This window comes from Amblyomma americanum, chromosome 6 (genome assembly GCF_052857255.1).
Source record: "Amblyomma americanum isolate KBUSLIRL-KWMA chromosome 6, ASM5285725v1, whole genome shotgun sequence".
Taxonomy (NCBI): Eukaryota; Metazoa; Arthropoda; class Arachnida; order Ixodida; family Ixodidae; genus Amblyomma; species Amblyomma americanum.
In genome coordinates this window covers 73,977,375-73,993,602 of record NC_135502.1, presented here as the reverse complement: position 1 = coordinate 73,993,602, position 16,228 = coordinate 73,977,375, and the positions used below count along the sequence as shown (strand labels likewise).

Here is a 16,228-nt window from a genome sequence, read left to right as displayed (position 1 = left end):
ACTATAGAGGGAATTGGCGCTGACGTCTGGACTGGCTGGCCAGTGATTTATATAGGGAGTTTCTTACGCCTGGCTGCATCTGTCGCTCTGAATGCACGCCTTGTATGTATATGGATTAATACGGCTAGATGGAGTAGCACGCGCACACATGGTCAATTATCCAACACCCTCTGCAAAAGGCAGAGGCATTTCACACCACCCTAGCTGTTGCTGAAATTTGCATTAACACTAAAGAAAATGCCCAGTCAGCTTTTTGCCAAAATTTTCACATGAACCGACATTCACAGAGTAAATTTTTAGTATAAGCTTAGGACCCTTTTTTTTTCAAGTGAAACCAAATTCCAACCAATTCTTGTACCCCAAGCAGATACTTGGAAAATCTGGTTAAACCTAATTTCTACCTGAAAATGTACCTTCTAGAGATGTATGTTTACCAGTGCACAGAACTGAAGACATCGCACAAAACTTTTTGGATATGTTTTGCTTATTCCAGAGGTGTGTTTTTGATTAACCGGTGATCGTAAACTATTTTAACACCTGGTTCTGATGATGCCATCTAATTTGTGGATAAGCTTGAAAAGTATGCTTTAGAACTGAGATGCCGAACCATGGCTACTGAGCTGACTCTTATTGGGAGTATTATATCGAGCATTACCCACGTTAACGACGTCCTGCTCCAAGGTTTCTGCGCGTTTAGAACGACCAGTGTGATGTTCAACGAACGTTTTCGCAGTGTCCAAAGATAGGCGAGTCTTGCACGGACATTGGAGTGCTGAATAAGAGATTGGTAATGTATACGATGAAATAACTGTGGTACAAGGTGAAACAAGAAATCTAAATTGGTAAACAGTTTCTTAATGCAACCTGCCATTTCCATGCAGTTTTTGAAATCAGCAAAAAGTGACCTGAAAAAGCCGCCAGATTTTTACCCCTTGAATTCCGGAAACAATTAAACCCGGAAATGAACGGCCCTATATATACATGGTCTCTATCCTGTAAAGTTCGCTATCGTTACACGTTACGTGCCAACCCAAATTTGAGCATTGATGCAATAGCACTTGTCTCTAGAGACAAGTACTATGTGCTATCTGCTGAATGCTGCCTTAATCCTTCACTCGTTGCACAAGCAAAAGCTGATTGTGCTGAGTGTTCGGAACTGAGCTGGCAATTTATTATGAATTTTTAAAACCGCGCTTTTTAAAACTCGCGGGCCGATTGGTGCACTCGTAGTGACCGATTTTGAAACTAAAATCGTGAAAATAGACGGCACTAGTTCAATGACGTAGGCAGGCCACCACACTTACTGGAGCCACGGCAGCCACGTCATGGGCACACTTCCGGTAGCCGCGAAAGTCGTCTGCTCATTACGCTGCGCGAGCAACAAGAGCGAGCCAGGTCATTCTCTTCGCGCATATGGTTCAATTTACCTCCGCCGCCTCTTTCTGTCTGGAGATCCGGAGCCACTCGCAGTGTCTTATTCGTCCGCAATCCAGGAAGGCGAAGAGAGACCGGAGACGCTGCCGACGACGCTGCTGAGGAGCTGTGAGCGACAACTGGAAGTCACAAACCGAACATCAGCGGATGACGTATTCATGGGTGGAGCCCAGTCCCGTAGCTGTTTTCTTTTTTTTTTTCTGGTTCCCATGTGTAAGAGATGAGTGGGAGAGGAGGAGCGTAATTTTAATCGTCTATACCTTCGTTGTTATTTATTCTAGCTCAAAAGTTCTTGCGCTGGGGTGACTAGTGATGGAATGTCCATCTCTGGTCTGCTTTACGTAGCCTAAATTAATTTACTGCATAGTCCTTTTAACTACGATGTTTCTCTAAAAGCTGTATAGCTCTACTTTGTAGCCGTACGGCTGGTGCTTGAGTGGATGCCAATGAGTAATTACTCCCTATTACAAATCTACTCCACCTTGAGTGACTTCCCTAAACATTTAATCGACACTATTCAGGCAGACCTTGTAGAGCAACATTTGAACTGCAGTTTTGAACAGTGAATAATGCGTGACGCTCGCTTGGAAATTTACTACTTGGTCCTCCAGTCTCTTTGTAATCAAAAATATTGTATGACCAGCCACTTTCCTTTGCAAATAAGTATGAAACGTGTATGCCGGGAGATTTCGTTTGAATGCTTATGTGCATTTACAGACATGCTTACACAAATGCAATTTGTATGTGTGCCAACTTTGATCTGGCCACTCCATTTATGAATTTATAGTAGCTGAAATCGGGAAATGTTGATTACAGTTGCAAATCCCTCAGCCTGGCTTATATACAACAAACCACGAAACTGCATGTATTGCAGTTAATTTATGCATGGCCACAACAAAGAAGCAGTCAACAGAAGCCCCACGTTTGAAACTTGCGTTCAGACATTCGGCCAGGTATTCTATACCTGAACACGGCCACTGTTTGAAAGGCTTGTTTAAATGCTGAAGAATTAGGTAAACCACATGTGCATCTTGTGCATTGCATAGAGGACCTTGAGGGGATCTAGCAATTATGTAAGCATCGTGAAGACTGCCACCCAGAAGAAAGAGGTACAAGCTTTGGCATTTCACATCAGGTGACAAAAAGTAAACCATATGATGTCTGTGCCTGCTGAAGGAGTAAATGACAAAACGCAGACTTACTTAGATAAATTTTTTTTTATTGTAAATCTGCTCGGGCAAATAGACAAAGCATGCAAATTATTTTGGTCTTTGAACAGAGTAAACACAGTATGTAGCAACAACAAAAAAATAGAGGCAGGAGAGGAGAAACATATAGGAAGCAATGTACAACAGTGCAATGTGATGAATGAGCACATGTAAAATGAGTGAAATCTGTACACTGCAAAGTGGTATGCTCAAAGCGGCACCTGAATTATTTTCCTTCTCAAGACCACATACTTGAGAAGACATCCTGGTAGGCGGGATGAGAGACGCTCTGCTAGATTGACAACAATGGCAAACCACAGCAGTTTTCTTGACCGGCGGCAGGTGTGGCATTGTGCCTCACTTATAGATCACTACACCACCAGGCAAACCAAGGTTCAAGTGTGAAAAAGGCCATGGGCACAAGTCTTGCTTGGGCAGACTAAAAAGTTATGAAAACACTTGCTCCCAGCAGACTTTGAGGACCCAGGCAAAAACACTGCAACATTTCTCATGCACACGCTTGACGAAACTACAAGCAGAGCCGAAACCGGCACTGTTCGACATGTCAAGACAATTCTATTCGGTAAATAAGTCGCAATACGCTGGATTATATGCATCCCAAAGCAGCCTGCTCTAGGGTATAAGTCAAACTCTCTTCAACTTGCACACGATGAAGCTTCTGTTATACAACAGAGCAGTCGTAGGGAAGATTACCAGACACCAAAGTACTGCACATTTAAATTAATGTTCACAAGGAAATTTAATATGTACTTTAGCTGCTACAGAAGAATGATTTATGCTACACCTCCAATGCTAAACTTGGTACACAAGTTGTACAGCGTGGCCAGAATGAAACACTAACATACATGTGCCATACTTTTCTACTACGCGACGAGGTACTTCTTTAAAACTAGTTTATTAATGTGTATGTCAGTAAACCTTTCACCCAGAAACATGGACCAAGCCAGCTGTATACTGCGGCTGAAAGTACACAGGTAAAATATTTTGTTTTGTTCACAGGCACTGTTCACATTTCATTCTGGTCCAACTGTACAATACACAGAAAGTAGCTGCCATGCACTGTCTCCAACAAACTAGGTAGCAGGCCGATTTAGAACTCATTAAACAATCCGCCAAAATTGATCAAAACGGCATGTTGCTGCCACGCCTGTGGGAATTTGCAAAGCTAGGCTGTTTAGGCCTCGCTTTTGAGGCTGTTCTTACCGCAGTTATCAGGAAGAGGATGGGGGTAGGGCTGTATTGAAGTTACTGAAGAATTGGGTTCTCGTGCAGTTACTCTGGATGTCTGGAAATCCACAACACACATGCTTCCTTGCCTCGCTGCGTGCCTCACTTACTCTTCAGTGCAAAAAAGCCTCAAGTAAGCCATGCGACGAGCTGGGACAAGCGTGAAAAAAAAAATATGAGTAAAGCATGCTACTACCAACACAGAACGAAACCCACATGCTCTTACCTAGGATAATGCACCACTACAAGTTTCAATCACAAGACTTACAAAATTCTATGGTATTAAAAATAAAATTTTGCACCTCTAAAGCGCTGATTACAATGCAGTTCGCGAGTGTTACGAGTAATGCAAACTAATTTTTTCATGAAATATTTTTTTCTCAGTCTAGCTATTCACTCTCCTGTGTGCGCGAAAGCATTTGGGGTCTTCGCTTGCCACCCTAGAGCTCAATATTTTTTTCCTTTCTCTTTTTGCACGAGAATATGCAGCCAAACTGAAGCACAACTGTCAACGAAACACAAAAGGCACTTATCAGAACCTTGTTTTCACCTACAAGTGTTTGCCTTTTCGATTTCGCTCGCTTGAAATGCCTTTGCAATAATCCCATAAAGAAGAGCGGTGAAAAATAAAAACAGCCTTCTCCTTGCCTCCTGTGTAGCAACATGCACCTTGGGACACCACAAAATGGGTACACGGTGGAGAAAGAACATGACATTGCCTGGATTATCCCTTTTATCCACCATATATTCCTGTACAAGCAAGCAAAATGAACACCACCACTAGTTAGAGCTCCCTATTGCAACAGAGCACAGATTTCGCCACGAGACTGATTTCACTTAAAAATGCCAAGACTTGTAAGCTGTTTTTTCTTCCGAAGCTGTCTCATGACAATTTATGCAAAACTTGCCTTCAAAGAGCACACAGAGAGAGAGCATCGGCATGCATATCTACAGCCAGGAAATAATTTGTACTTGAGCTGCCACAATATGGAAGAAACAGGCTGACACATTCAATGCCTTAATTTTTTTTTTCTTTGCACGCAGAGACGACTAATTTGTAGTCCAAAGACGGTCTCCATTCAGTCTATCCTATGTACACTAAGATAGGGAGGGAAGGGGAACCAAGAAGAAATGGGAAATCTCATGCAATGTAAACTCCTGCTTTCACAGTTCCTGTATTCTCCACCCAAGGGCAGACTTGTGCCCACTTCTAAAGCCATCTGGAATAGCTCCGTCTCCACATCTCCCAACTCCTCTACGCTCAACGCTTTCCCCGACGCTGCGTACAGGAAAACTTGGTGAGCACGTTTTCGCATTTGTCAGAAGCCTTTTGCAACAATGCTTGATGCAATGTCTCGCCACAAAGATATCCACAAAAAACACAACGCATTCTGCCACTCATTCAGACCACGCAATCAGTCTTGTTAAGTAGTGACCACAAGCACTAGCTTATGTTACAGTGCTTGGAAACATGGAACGACACACACCAGCATTTTTTTTTATCCTGACAACTGAAGAGCTGCACGGGTCCTACCACCAGAATCATGCTGTCTCCAGTCACAAGATGACGCTACTGGTTGTCTACACAACACAAACAAATATGACAGCCAAACACGCAAAAGGAGGTGAGGATAGGGGGCTATTGGGGCCATGTGGGGGAGAACAGAAAAACCATCAAAATAGGAACTGTGGTTTCTAACATCCCGTCGCGCGACCACCACGTTTACAGCAAGCCCAATGAGGATACCCGTCGGGCTTCGAGAGACGATGCCATGGTCAACAAAAAGGGGGGGGAAACAAAGTTCCATTTGGCACATTCAGAAACAGCAGAAGTTGTCTTCACCAGGATGCTAGGCTCGGAGAAAAGTTCAAAGACAGAGTTCCAACTCCACAGGAAGAAGCTTCGCAAAATGAGGTTGTGTCCAGTAGTATTGAGGAGGGAATGACTACAAGAGAGAAAGGAAGAATGTATAGTACATTCAAGCCCAGTTGCATGAGCATGTCAGCAAACTGCAGGATACTGCATCACAGGCTGATGAGTCTGCCCACACAGTTACTGTACTAGCACTATTTCTTCTTTGCACAGTTTCTGGAATGCAACGGCCCAAGAAAACATTTCCATGTAAATACAATGAACCGTGCATTAAAGTCGAGCTTCAAAGGAGGCTGCAGAGCATTGAAATGGATCAGTTCGCTCAAGCTTCCCTGAACTGCAGCAAGGCTCCACTTCCAGGCTGCACTTTATGCCTAGCGCTCGCACCCTAGCTGAGGCAATTAAACGCTTTCACGAGTACTGCAGCACATCCAAGTGCACGAATGAAATGTTGCTTTGCTTTCTTCTTGTCTTACAAAGTGGAGAACCATCCTGCCCCTCACACGCAGTTTAAAGTTGTTCAAATGCACATTTGCATGTGTCTGTGTGTGTGCCATACTGTGCAAAGGTCATCAAACATCTGCTAGGATTCGGCTTTCACAGCCGCTCTTTGTGCGTTAATGAAAGCAGCCTTTATATCACCGCAGTGGGCTTTACAAGCCGCTCAAATAAACCTCAAATTTTCAGGAACAACGCATAGACAATTACCCGCTCATTTACAACTCGAAATAAAACAAAAAGTCAAAATATGGTTGGCATGTGCAATGGTTGCTAAGCGTAATTGCTGTAGCGTCCAGATGGCATATTAACCTGCTCTCTCCTGTGCGCTATAGTACAGTCCACAAAGCTCACCAGGTGCCACTCAGCAATGTGTTCAAATGTTAGTAGGTTAGGAAATGCTCTGTTGCGATAAATTGGTGCAGACCACATAGCTTTGTGACCACTTCGATAACTTGCTCCATCAGCATATTGATACTCCACCAGTGGTGTCTAAACTTCCCAGCCACAAAATGAACCTAAGCCTATACGGTCATGCAAGTGTGGCGATTAAAGAAAGCTACTACTCTCCTCCATCCCTGCTGTCCTGAATGCGAGACCAAGCCTCTGTGCGTTATCATCAAACTTTGCTGAAGTGAGAAAACAACCAGAACAAAGAGCACGAGGTGCATGCCAAAACGATATGGCGAACTTCTCTGCAGTTCCCTTAATGATCATCTACTTCACATGGGTGTCTCATGCAACTGGGCTCGTATGTACGCTTGTTTTCTTGCTGTTGTTTTACCTTCCACCTTTTGCCTTTTTAAGTAGCACACACGCTGACTTCACAATGAAACCAAAAGCACAGGTAGTTTGTACAAACAGGAATGTTGGCAGTGATGGGCAAGTATGATTTTTTTTTTTTTTTCACCTGTGTTAATCATTTCAGCCTTTGTACCTGAAAAATTAATTCCTGAACATGTCCGTCCCAGAAAGCAGGCCCTACAGACGACACAATTTGTTTTTGTGCTCTCATTTGTGCCACCAAAAAACTTTGCTGTTATTTCCTCACAGAGAGAACAGGTATATCAGGCGTATTTTGTGAAAGCTGCCTCTTACTGTCCCAGGAACTCGGGGGGTACAAACAAGCAAACTGCAGGACTTGTGCATTTTACAGCATTACAAAAAGATTCTTTTTTTCTTCATGCACTGGAGTGAGCAAGTAATTCCTACGTCGATACAATGTAAGCATATTACCTTCACCAGCTGCCCTAAGACAACCAGCCAAAGCTTTGTGCTGTCTTCAGTCGTCAACCTGAACTCCCTCAACAGGATAAGCATATCCAATCGGTCTCTTGCCACATCATGATCATTCGTTACAAGAGTGACAAATACCATCTTTAGAAGCAGCACTTAGATGACACTAGGACAATTAAAAACTCTGAGTGAGAGAAAGCAAGACAAAAACACAGAGAAGAGAGACGGAATCCAAACTGCGATAAATTTCATCGCTACCCGTAAACGCAGGTTTTCCTGGCTGACTCGTGTAAAAACAATGAAGGGAATAAACCAAGATAACCTAAATTTTTTTTTTCTAAATTGTCCCTGCAAATGGGAGAAAAGCAAAGCAACTGTGGACTCCCATACAGCTGGTAGTCTTGCCTCCTTTATGAAATACCTGCCATGCTGAAATCAAGTTGGCACTGCAGTCTTTAGACAGAAAACAAAATTAAATACACGTACAGTATTGCGAAAAGATGCCATTAGCACAGAGAACTGACGAAACAAGTGTAATCAAGGCACGCATCAATGCGTGTCCAACACAAACAAGCAAACAAAAAAAACTGCACAATCTAGCTTCTAATGGGATCATCATCATCTTCAAGTTCTATCAACAAAGCTGTCAAAAACTATAATAAAAAGCATACTCTGCCCTTGTCTAAACAAAGTTGTCATGATTAAAAGTTTATGCCATGTAGTGTATTTACGACAAAATGCATGATTGATTTCAAATGATGGTACAACATATGAGGAGGGGCAACACTTGTACTTTTTGAAAGGGGCATCAATGCCACGAACACGTACACACCAGTCACACATATGCACACACTCAAGATTCCTTTGCTCGCTGTCTCTGCTGGCCGCTGCTGCGCTTCAAAACACTGACCCTTAACAATATGTGGTTAGTTTTCAATGCAAAAAACAAGTGTTTGGCTACAAGCATCATGCACCTTTTCAACTCTATCCTTTAAAGCACAGTTCATTGAGCTTCCTAGTTAAAACTGCACTCAGAGGAGCTGCTGCAAACCAGCTTGATATGCTGCTTGCCAGCATAGCGTGGCCAAGATGACACAAAATCAATGCTCATTAAAAGAATTACTTGACAAAGCACCGTTCACAAACATAGCAAAGCCTGCACGTTAGTTCAGCGTCTATGCCAACCTAGTATTACGTTCACCGTTGTATATATTTTAGCAGGTACGGGCAAGCCTTCAGTGAATCATAGCAGTAAACTCCTAGTAGACGTCATTCATTATAATTTTCATGCAGTCATTCGGTCCGTCAAACGTTGAACATTGAGTAAATACCTTGCTGAGGGCCGCTTCCACGTTTTTTTGTATTTACACACCGGAAACACACCGACATGTCGTATTCCTGCACAGGCCTCAAGAGCTCAGCAGCCTTAGCTGGCAGCTCGACAAGTGTGCTTTGCAGTGCGAAAAATGAGCCGAGGTATGTTTGAATGAGTGCAAGAGAGTTTTTCCCTATCTCCACGTATTGCGAATGTCTGGGTGCTACTTCTGCAGCACCTCTCCAAGGTGGTGCTTTCCTGCTCAGACAGCCACGTGCCTAGCAATTTTCGACGGTTGTGTCAAAACACACAATGCGCTGTCATTGCATCCCAACAATTGTTGCCATAGGCAAGAGCTAAAGATTTGAGCTTAGAGACAGCATTGCTCAACCACGAGCATTGGCAATTAAGATGCCGAGTGAGTAATCAAACTGAAAGCACCATTGGTACAAGCTTTGCTTCGCCTTTTAGAAGAGGTTTCACTGAAAGTTGTTTTTTTTTTTACATACATAGTATATTTCTTCTTTTGGAGAATCAGTGCACTCACATACCCACAATTAAGAGGACGAATTACGAGCGAACTATGCATCACTGCTGTAAGACATACCCACAATTAGATTAAAAACAGTGTGAACTGTTTCATAGCTGCAAGCTGTGTTTGGCATAGCAAGCATGCTATTGCTGCAACTACTGCAGTTGCTGAGCTGCGCTCACATTTTGGTGGGTCCCTCTGCACTAGAGTTAAAAAAAGAAAGCAATGCATGGTAGACCCCCCCCACACATTTTGGTAAGACCAGTGCAAGTTTGCACCGCACGTTTGCACGTGCAAGTTTGCACCAAAAACTGCCTCAGCACAATCTAGAAAGAAAGACTAGTTCAGACATCTTGATTTGTGGACTGAACGTAATTTGGCTGAGCTTGTGAGTACGAGAACGCAATGCTTGCACAAATTCCTCTCCTTAATAAAGACAAGCGTTTTACAGCAGTAAAATTACTACCCGGGCCTTTCACTCTATTTTTCTTGTTATATCCAAGCATTTTTGCAATAAGACCCTGTTTGCAGCTTCTTTATGGAAAAGGCAGCGGCTTAAGAGGTATTTTGTACAGTATGTTCAAAAGAAACTGAATAACAAAACAAAAAATGTAATCTGCACTGTGTAAATAGAAGGAGCCATGCACCTAGAGCAAAGTTCCTGCATCCTCCCACAAAGAGGCAGCAAAACGGGAAGTTCGGCGCTGGTCCCCAATGAGGGAATTAAATACATCTGCTTCCACAAGAATTCGCGATACATAAAACGTATATATCATTATCATCATCATAATAATAATTATATATCTCCATTTTAGAACCGCCAAAAATAAAATGAGAGACAGAATGGAGGAGTTTCCTCCTCTGCTAGCCCGGCCAGCCATGGCGGGTGGGTGTCCTCCCAGTCGAGCAGCCTTCCTGCTCTGAACAGCTAATGAGGAGACGGTCTCAAAGGACACCGTCAGTGCAGGTCTGCTTTCTTTTTTTTTACAATGCTTAGCACTTATAGGGCCAACCCTCACCCCAGTTTGCTTTCATTTATACCCTTCCCATTATAAGCTTGATGCTTTTGAAGCTGTGCATGAGGAACGTGGTGGTAAGTGGGGTTTACCACCTTGCAGCTGCATGTGGACTATGAGAGATGCCATAGGGGAGGGATCCGAATTAATGTCGAACACCTGAGGTTCTTCAATTAGTTTTCTCAGGTATGCATACACAAGCAACTGCTGCTATTGCAAGAGTTTATCTAAAGTAGAGGAATATACACAATTTTTCAGGCTCTGTTTTTTTCTGTGATAAGAGTGCACAGTGCCTTAGGAATGGAAGAACAAAGAAAACTATGCACAAGTGAGCTTTAAACAAATTATCCGCAATGCTTTTCTCCCAGTCTTTGTCCCGATTTCCGTGGTCGGTGATGTCAAAGGTCAGTAAACAGGCTGCATGTGCGCACAGAATAATGATGCTTTCACTGCTCTGTCACCTGTTGAGAGCACATGCAACCTGCATAGCAATTTGCAGCAGATGACTGAGCAGCCAATGTGCCACTGACCTGCGAGCGGACAAGGCTTGCAGCACTCCTTAAACTAACCTTCCAACCCACGGAAACTGAAACTCTAGGAGAAACACAGTGTTGTAAATTATCTAAAGCACATGGGAGCACATTTTGTCCAGTTCTGTCATTCAAGGTCCTGGGCACCATTAACTTCAGAAGACAGGACCTGGAAAGTTGGTCTCTGTACTCTTTTATAAGAGCTGTTAAGATGCAAAAGGCCCTACAAATGCTAAGCTTTTCAAATGCCTTTCGGGGATATCAAAAGGTCAACCAGCTTTTTTTTCTGCCTCTTTTTGCTTGTTTAACCTGTAGGTGCAGCTTGCTCCCACTGCCTGCTTGACTAGATGTTAAGACACCCGTGGAATTTTTTCTTTACAACTGCCCACACACACACACACACACACACACACACACACACACACAAAAACACATGCACACACAGGCTCATACATGCACGCACTTAGACACGCACACACACACACACACAAACACACAGAAAGGCATTGCTCATCCCAGAGACCAGCGAAAACAGCTAGTCATGTGGTGGAGGCTGTCTGTGGAAACGGTCTCGTTCTCGGTGCGTGGCTGGTCAGTCAATCTGAGCACTGTCTGTTGGCAAGCCAGCCAGCCAGCCGGTTGGTTGGTGAAGCCTCCTGAGGCAGCAGAGATGACGTTCTCAAAGCTCCCTCTGATCGCAGCAGCAGCAGCAGCAGCAGTAGAAGTAAGGGCTCGGCAAATAGAGGAGGGCCTCAGATGCTCGACTCCTTGGGGGGTAAGAGCACAGCCGTCTCAAGGGCACTTTTGATGTTCACCACCGGCACATAGAAATCGTCCACGCCCTTGTGGTCCCCCGACGGCAGCAGTGACAGGACATCTGAAACCACGTGACAGAGCCACTTGCGGTTGATGTGCAGAGACAGAGGTGGATGGAGAGAAAGAGAGAGAGGAGCGCGACAAGTGCTAACCCTGGCATATACCGTATTGACTCGCGTATAACCTGCACCAAAATTTGAAAGAAAAAAAAAACCACGTTTAAAAAGTGGGGGTGCAAGTAATCTGCGAATTTTTTCTTTTTTGGGGGTGGGGGTATCGGCTTCACGGAAATGCGTGCCGGCCTTCCCCATGTAGTCTGCCATCCCCATCGTCATCAACGCTTGTCAAGCCGATGAGGGGCCAACGAAAGGCATAGCCAAATTTACATTAGTATGTTTATTCTTCCCCACGCCATTGGCCACGTTTTCTTCCAGCATTCAGCCAGTGTTGTTGAGCATAGAGTCAGGCACCGTATCGTGTACTAAACCCCAGTTTGCACTGTTTGCCTGCTTTGGTTTGCCGTCATGTGTGCGACTCGGCGGCAGTGTTTCATAGCGAAAGAGAAGCTAAAGATTATAGCTAAAAATATAATATAATATATTGCATAACATAATGCATTACTATTATTATATAATATATTACAGTTAGATAAAGAAGTCCGCAACAGAGTTGCTGCTCGTAATGGATGCTCAACGCTCGTACCGGATTCCTTCCGAGGCCATCGCACTGATGCGGTGAAGGCTCACCTCACAGAGATCGGCAGCGACCTCGTTATAATACCTGGCGGCATGACGTCCAAGCAACAGCCACTAGACGTGTGCCTGAACAAGCCGTTCAAGGCACACGTGAAGTAGCTGTATGCCCAGTGGATGGTCGACGGTCTTTACGCCCTCATAGCAACGGGACGCACGAAGAGGCCCGATATTCCATTGCTGTGCCAGTGGATCGTGGATGCGTGGAAAGCGAAACCGGACGACTTCGTGTGTAAAAGCTTTAAAACATGTGCCATCAGTAACAGCTTGGATGGTTCCAAGGACGACTACGTCTTTGAGAGTGGCGATAAAGCCTTGGATGGCAGCAGTTAGAGCGGCAATGATTGAGATTCGGATAACCAGTGACGTGGTGGTAGTCGTTTGAATAAATGTTCTGAAAATGAAATGATCACTGAGTGTGCAGTGGTATCTTTGTAGCGCTCATTTTTTTTTTTTTTCAGATAAACGCGCGGGTTATACGAGAGTTTTTTTTTTTCTTTCATGGAGTTCAAAGTTAGGGGTGCGGGTTATACGCAGGGGCGGGCTGTACGCGTGTAAATATGGTATACACCCCCCACAGCCTGAATAGGAAGAGTCGCTAAATATACAGGATTCCTAATCGGTAGAGCAAACATTGCTATACTCCAGCAGCCATCAAAGGCAAAAGCGAGAAACACTCTGGCCAAAGGTGGTACAACTATACCATTCCATACATCAGGTGCAAAGCTGTCAGAGCTAGTGCTCTTGTATGTGCTGCACACATTCAAGATTAAAAAGTAGTGCGTTCCTTGTGGTAAATAAAAAATAATAAATGCTCTGCCAGCAGGTTTGTTACGTGATACATTTGTCATAAGCTTCATTAAATGTGTTCTTACTGCTGACAACACGTTGCTTTCTCATGCCTTAGACCACTCAACCACAAAACAAGTACAGAGTAACATGCCTATTTTAAATTTTCATGCAAACTACTTCCATACCTTTTGCAGCATTGCACCTGATGTATGGAAAGCAGTATAAGTGGCTGAGAAAGAACCAGACAAAAACAGCACTCTTCTGGCAGTTTTCATTTGCACAGCTACCCTTGACTCAACTGTATACTGACCCAGGCTCTATAAAAATATAGGCTGGACACAACTAGGCATAGTAGTAAATGGCAGTGACTATCATACCAGGCTGCCTAGAAGGACACCACAGTAAATTTTCACTGCATTAGCAGTATAAATGCCATTAGGCAAAAATGATGGCATCTGTCTCTGCGTGACCTCTGGTGCCTGCAGCGAGCCGAGCATAAGCTGTGAGCGAGAACTGTTCCCAAACGAGAGGCGAGAGGGAAGGCGGCGCCAAAAGTGAGTGCGGCAGCGGGTCACATCAGCGAACATGCATCATCAGCTGCGCCAAGTAAAACAAAATATGTATAATGCAACAAAAGCAAAACCATAAAAAATCATTAGAGAGCAATTCAAAGTAAAGGGAATCATAAATGCAGCAAATGTAAAGCAAAATTATCTAGTGCAATTTTCAGGCAATGGGATGTGGCAAAAAGAGAAAAGCATCAAATAGAAAAGCAAATCCTAAAAGGGGCTCTGAACACCTTCCGAGGAGAACACATTAACTCACTTAATCACTGCACTGTGTTGCCATAAAAACCAGAGCCAAATAATACTCTTCTACACGCAGCAGACGACCCACAATCACGCGTCAAAGTTAGCGAGCCCTTCCCGGCGACTTTTTCACGCTCGCACCCTCCTCCGTCCCCTGCATCTGCGTAGATAAGGTGAGAGGTGGCCATTGGTTAGATTCTTTCAGACGTCAGGCAGCTACCGTGGCCGCGGCCAATAAGCCGCTTAGCTCCGGCGGGTCGGGAAGCTCCGCTCCCAGAGGGGGGGGGGAGGAGCGCCTGCCTTCCAGCGTGCAAAAAGTGACGAGAGGAAAGGGAAAGGCGCGAAGACGCTGAAATTCAAATTTTAACTAGAGATAACTCAGCTTCTACAAAGCGCATTTAAAAATTCTTGCTGGACTCTATTCATGAAGCGGTGTGCTTCAATATTCCAGGCATGCCACAACTTTATTAGAGCTCCCTTCACAGCCCCTCTAAAAGCTCATTCTGTTTATGCAGTTCATCGCATCTGACCATCCGAGCATCTGTCAATTTTTAATATTCGAAACAGGAGACAACTGAATTCATGGACACAAACTAATTTTACCACAGGACTTGAGAAATTTGCCTAATGACCTAGATATTCAACTTATCTGAGCAAAAGCTCTGCTGGAATGTTCCTGCAAACATGTCAAACTGGCACAGCAGAAATAAAGGTGGACAATTCTAGCACAGCAGGGATCACATAACAGGAGGGGGAAAACCTCTGCACTGCTGAGGTGCGATTTTCAACCGTAAAGATAATCGCTGTTACAAATTGAGTTAAAAAAAAAATTCTTGTTGCAGGTATTTCCACAAGATGTTCCTTTTCATACTTTGCAGACTGCAATTTTGATGAACATTGAACCCTTTATGGCCTCCACTCAAAAAGTGCAAGGCAGCATGCTCAGCTGTGTATTTCCTGAAGATATCGTCAAAGAAAATCACAAAAATATGTGACCCTGAAAGAAGTAGGGGAGACGAATGCGAAGCAGACTTCACAGGACTGCAAAAATTACACAACAGACACTCAAGCATCACAACTTAGTGCACGACCTGCCTGGTGAGGATGTGGTGTGTCTTCGAGATGCAAAGAACGTGTACTGTACTATGCAAAGAGGGAAGGAAATGATCCTTCTGAACTGATTAAATGCTGCGGAAGCTGCTTTCTTCTCGTAACACACCTCAACCACTGGAATGTTACATTCCTTTCCCTTTCACGATGCACACAAGCAAAGCTGCGCTCCAGAACACTCTGTTCTACTTATGCACCACCAACTGGGTTTTTGCCATGCAACACTGCACATAACATGCAATGCAGTACTGCAGCCACCATCATCGAGAAAAGAGAAAAAAGAGGAAACATTTGGAAGAGTACAACAGGAGTAACGCACCAGTGGGAGTGGGCGGAACGGTCTTGTAAAGACAAGAGATCCTCTCTTCGACGCAGCAGGCTGACAGTCGAGCTTCCGCGTCATGGTCCCAGCACTCCTCTATTGTGTCTATAAGCACTGCCAGGCCCTAGAACAAACAGGGAAGAGGGCACTTTAAAAACACCGACCGCTCACTCTTTCCCCACTCCGAAGAGGCTCCAGGCAGAGTCATCTGTCAATATCATGAACTTGTGACACACGCCAACTGAAGTAAAACGGTGAGCTGGACACGGAAGCCCTCGGGTGATGCAGTCGAACCCACTTTTAATGATACCGGTTTTAACAATATATGTATCGGTTACAACAATCAAAAGCTACTGCACCTTCCACTTTTGTATGTTTTCTATGGTAAAATAACCCGCTTACTACAATGCCCCCATGCCACATTATCGGCTATAACAATGAAGTCTGGCTCCTGAGTGCTCGTGCCAGAAGGTAGTCAAATGCGAAATCCTTGAAAGGAAAAAAAAAAAGAAAGAAATTCCAGCCGCTGCATCCTCCCCGCCACGCGCTCATACAATAGAACCTGTTTTCTGGCCTTTTCCACATCGCCAGCCTCTCGCGCCTCTCTCCCACTCCCGCCGCCCTTCCACCTTTTCGAACATAAATGGGCTGCGCCCATAGCTCTACGCCACGCCACGCCACCCTCCGAAACACAAATGGGCCTCGCCAAGCACTGATCTGCTTGCTCGCCCCTCAAT

General features: G+C 44.3%; 1 protein-coding gene across 3 annotated transcripts in view; it reads right to left on the bottom strand.

The window, feature by feature from the left end:
- Positions 1 to 4,606: 4,606 nt before the first annotated feature.
- put (activin A receptor type 2 punt) overlaps positions 4,607 to 16,228 on the bottom strand; it is a 57,855-nt gene continuing 46,233 nt past the window's right edge. For 2 of the 3 annotated variants that reach the window (XM_077627290.1, XM_077627292.1), the window contains exons 9-10: positions 15,489 to 15,615; positions 7,169 to 11,767 (exon numbers count right to left, since the gene is read on the bottom strand). In XM_077627290.1, the coding sequence (XP_077483416.1) occupies positions 11,643 to 11,767; positions 15,489 to 15,615 (252 nt within the window). In that variant the 3' untranslated portion in view covers positions 7,169 to 11,642. Of the gene's footprint in view, positions 11,768 to 15,488; positions 15,616 to 16,228 lie in introns of all 3 variants that reach the window. The other variant, XM_077627291.1, reaches the window with a different exon arrangement.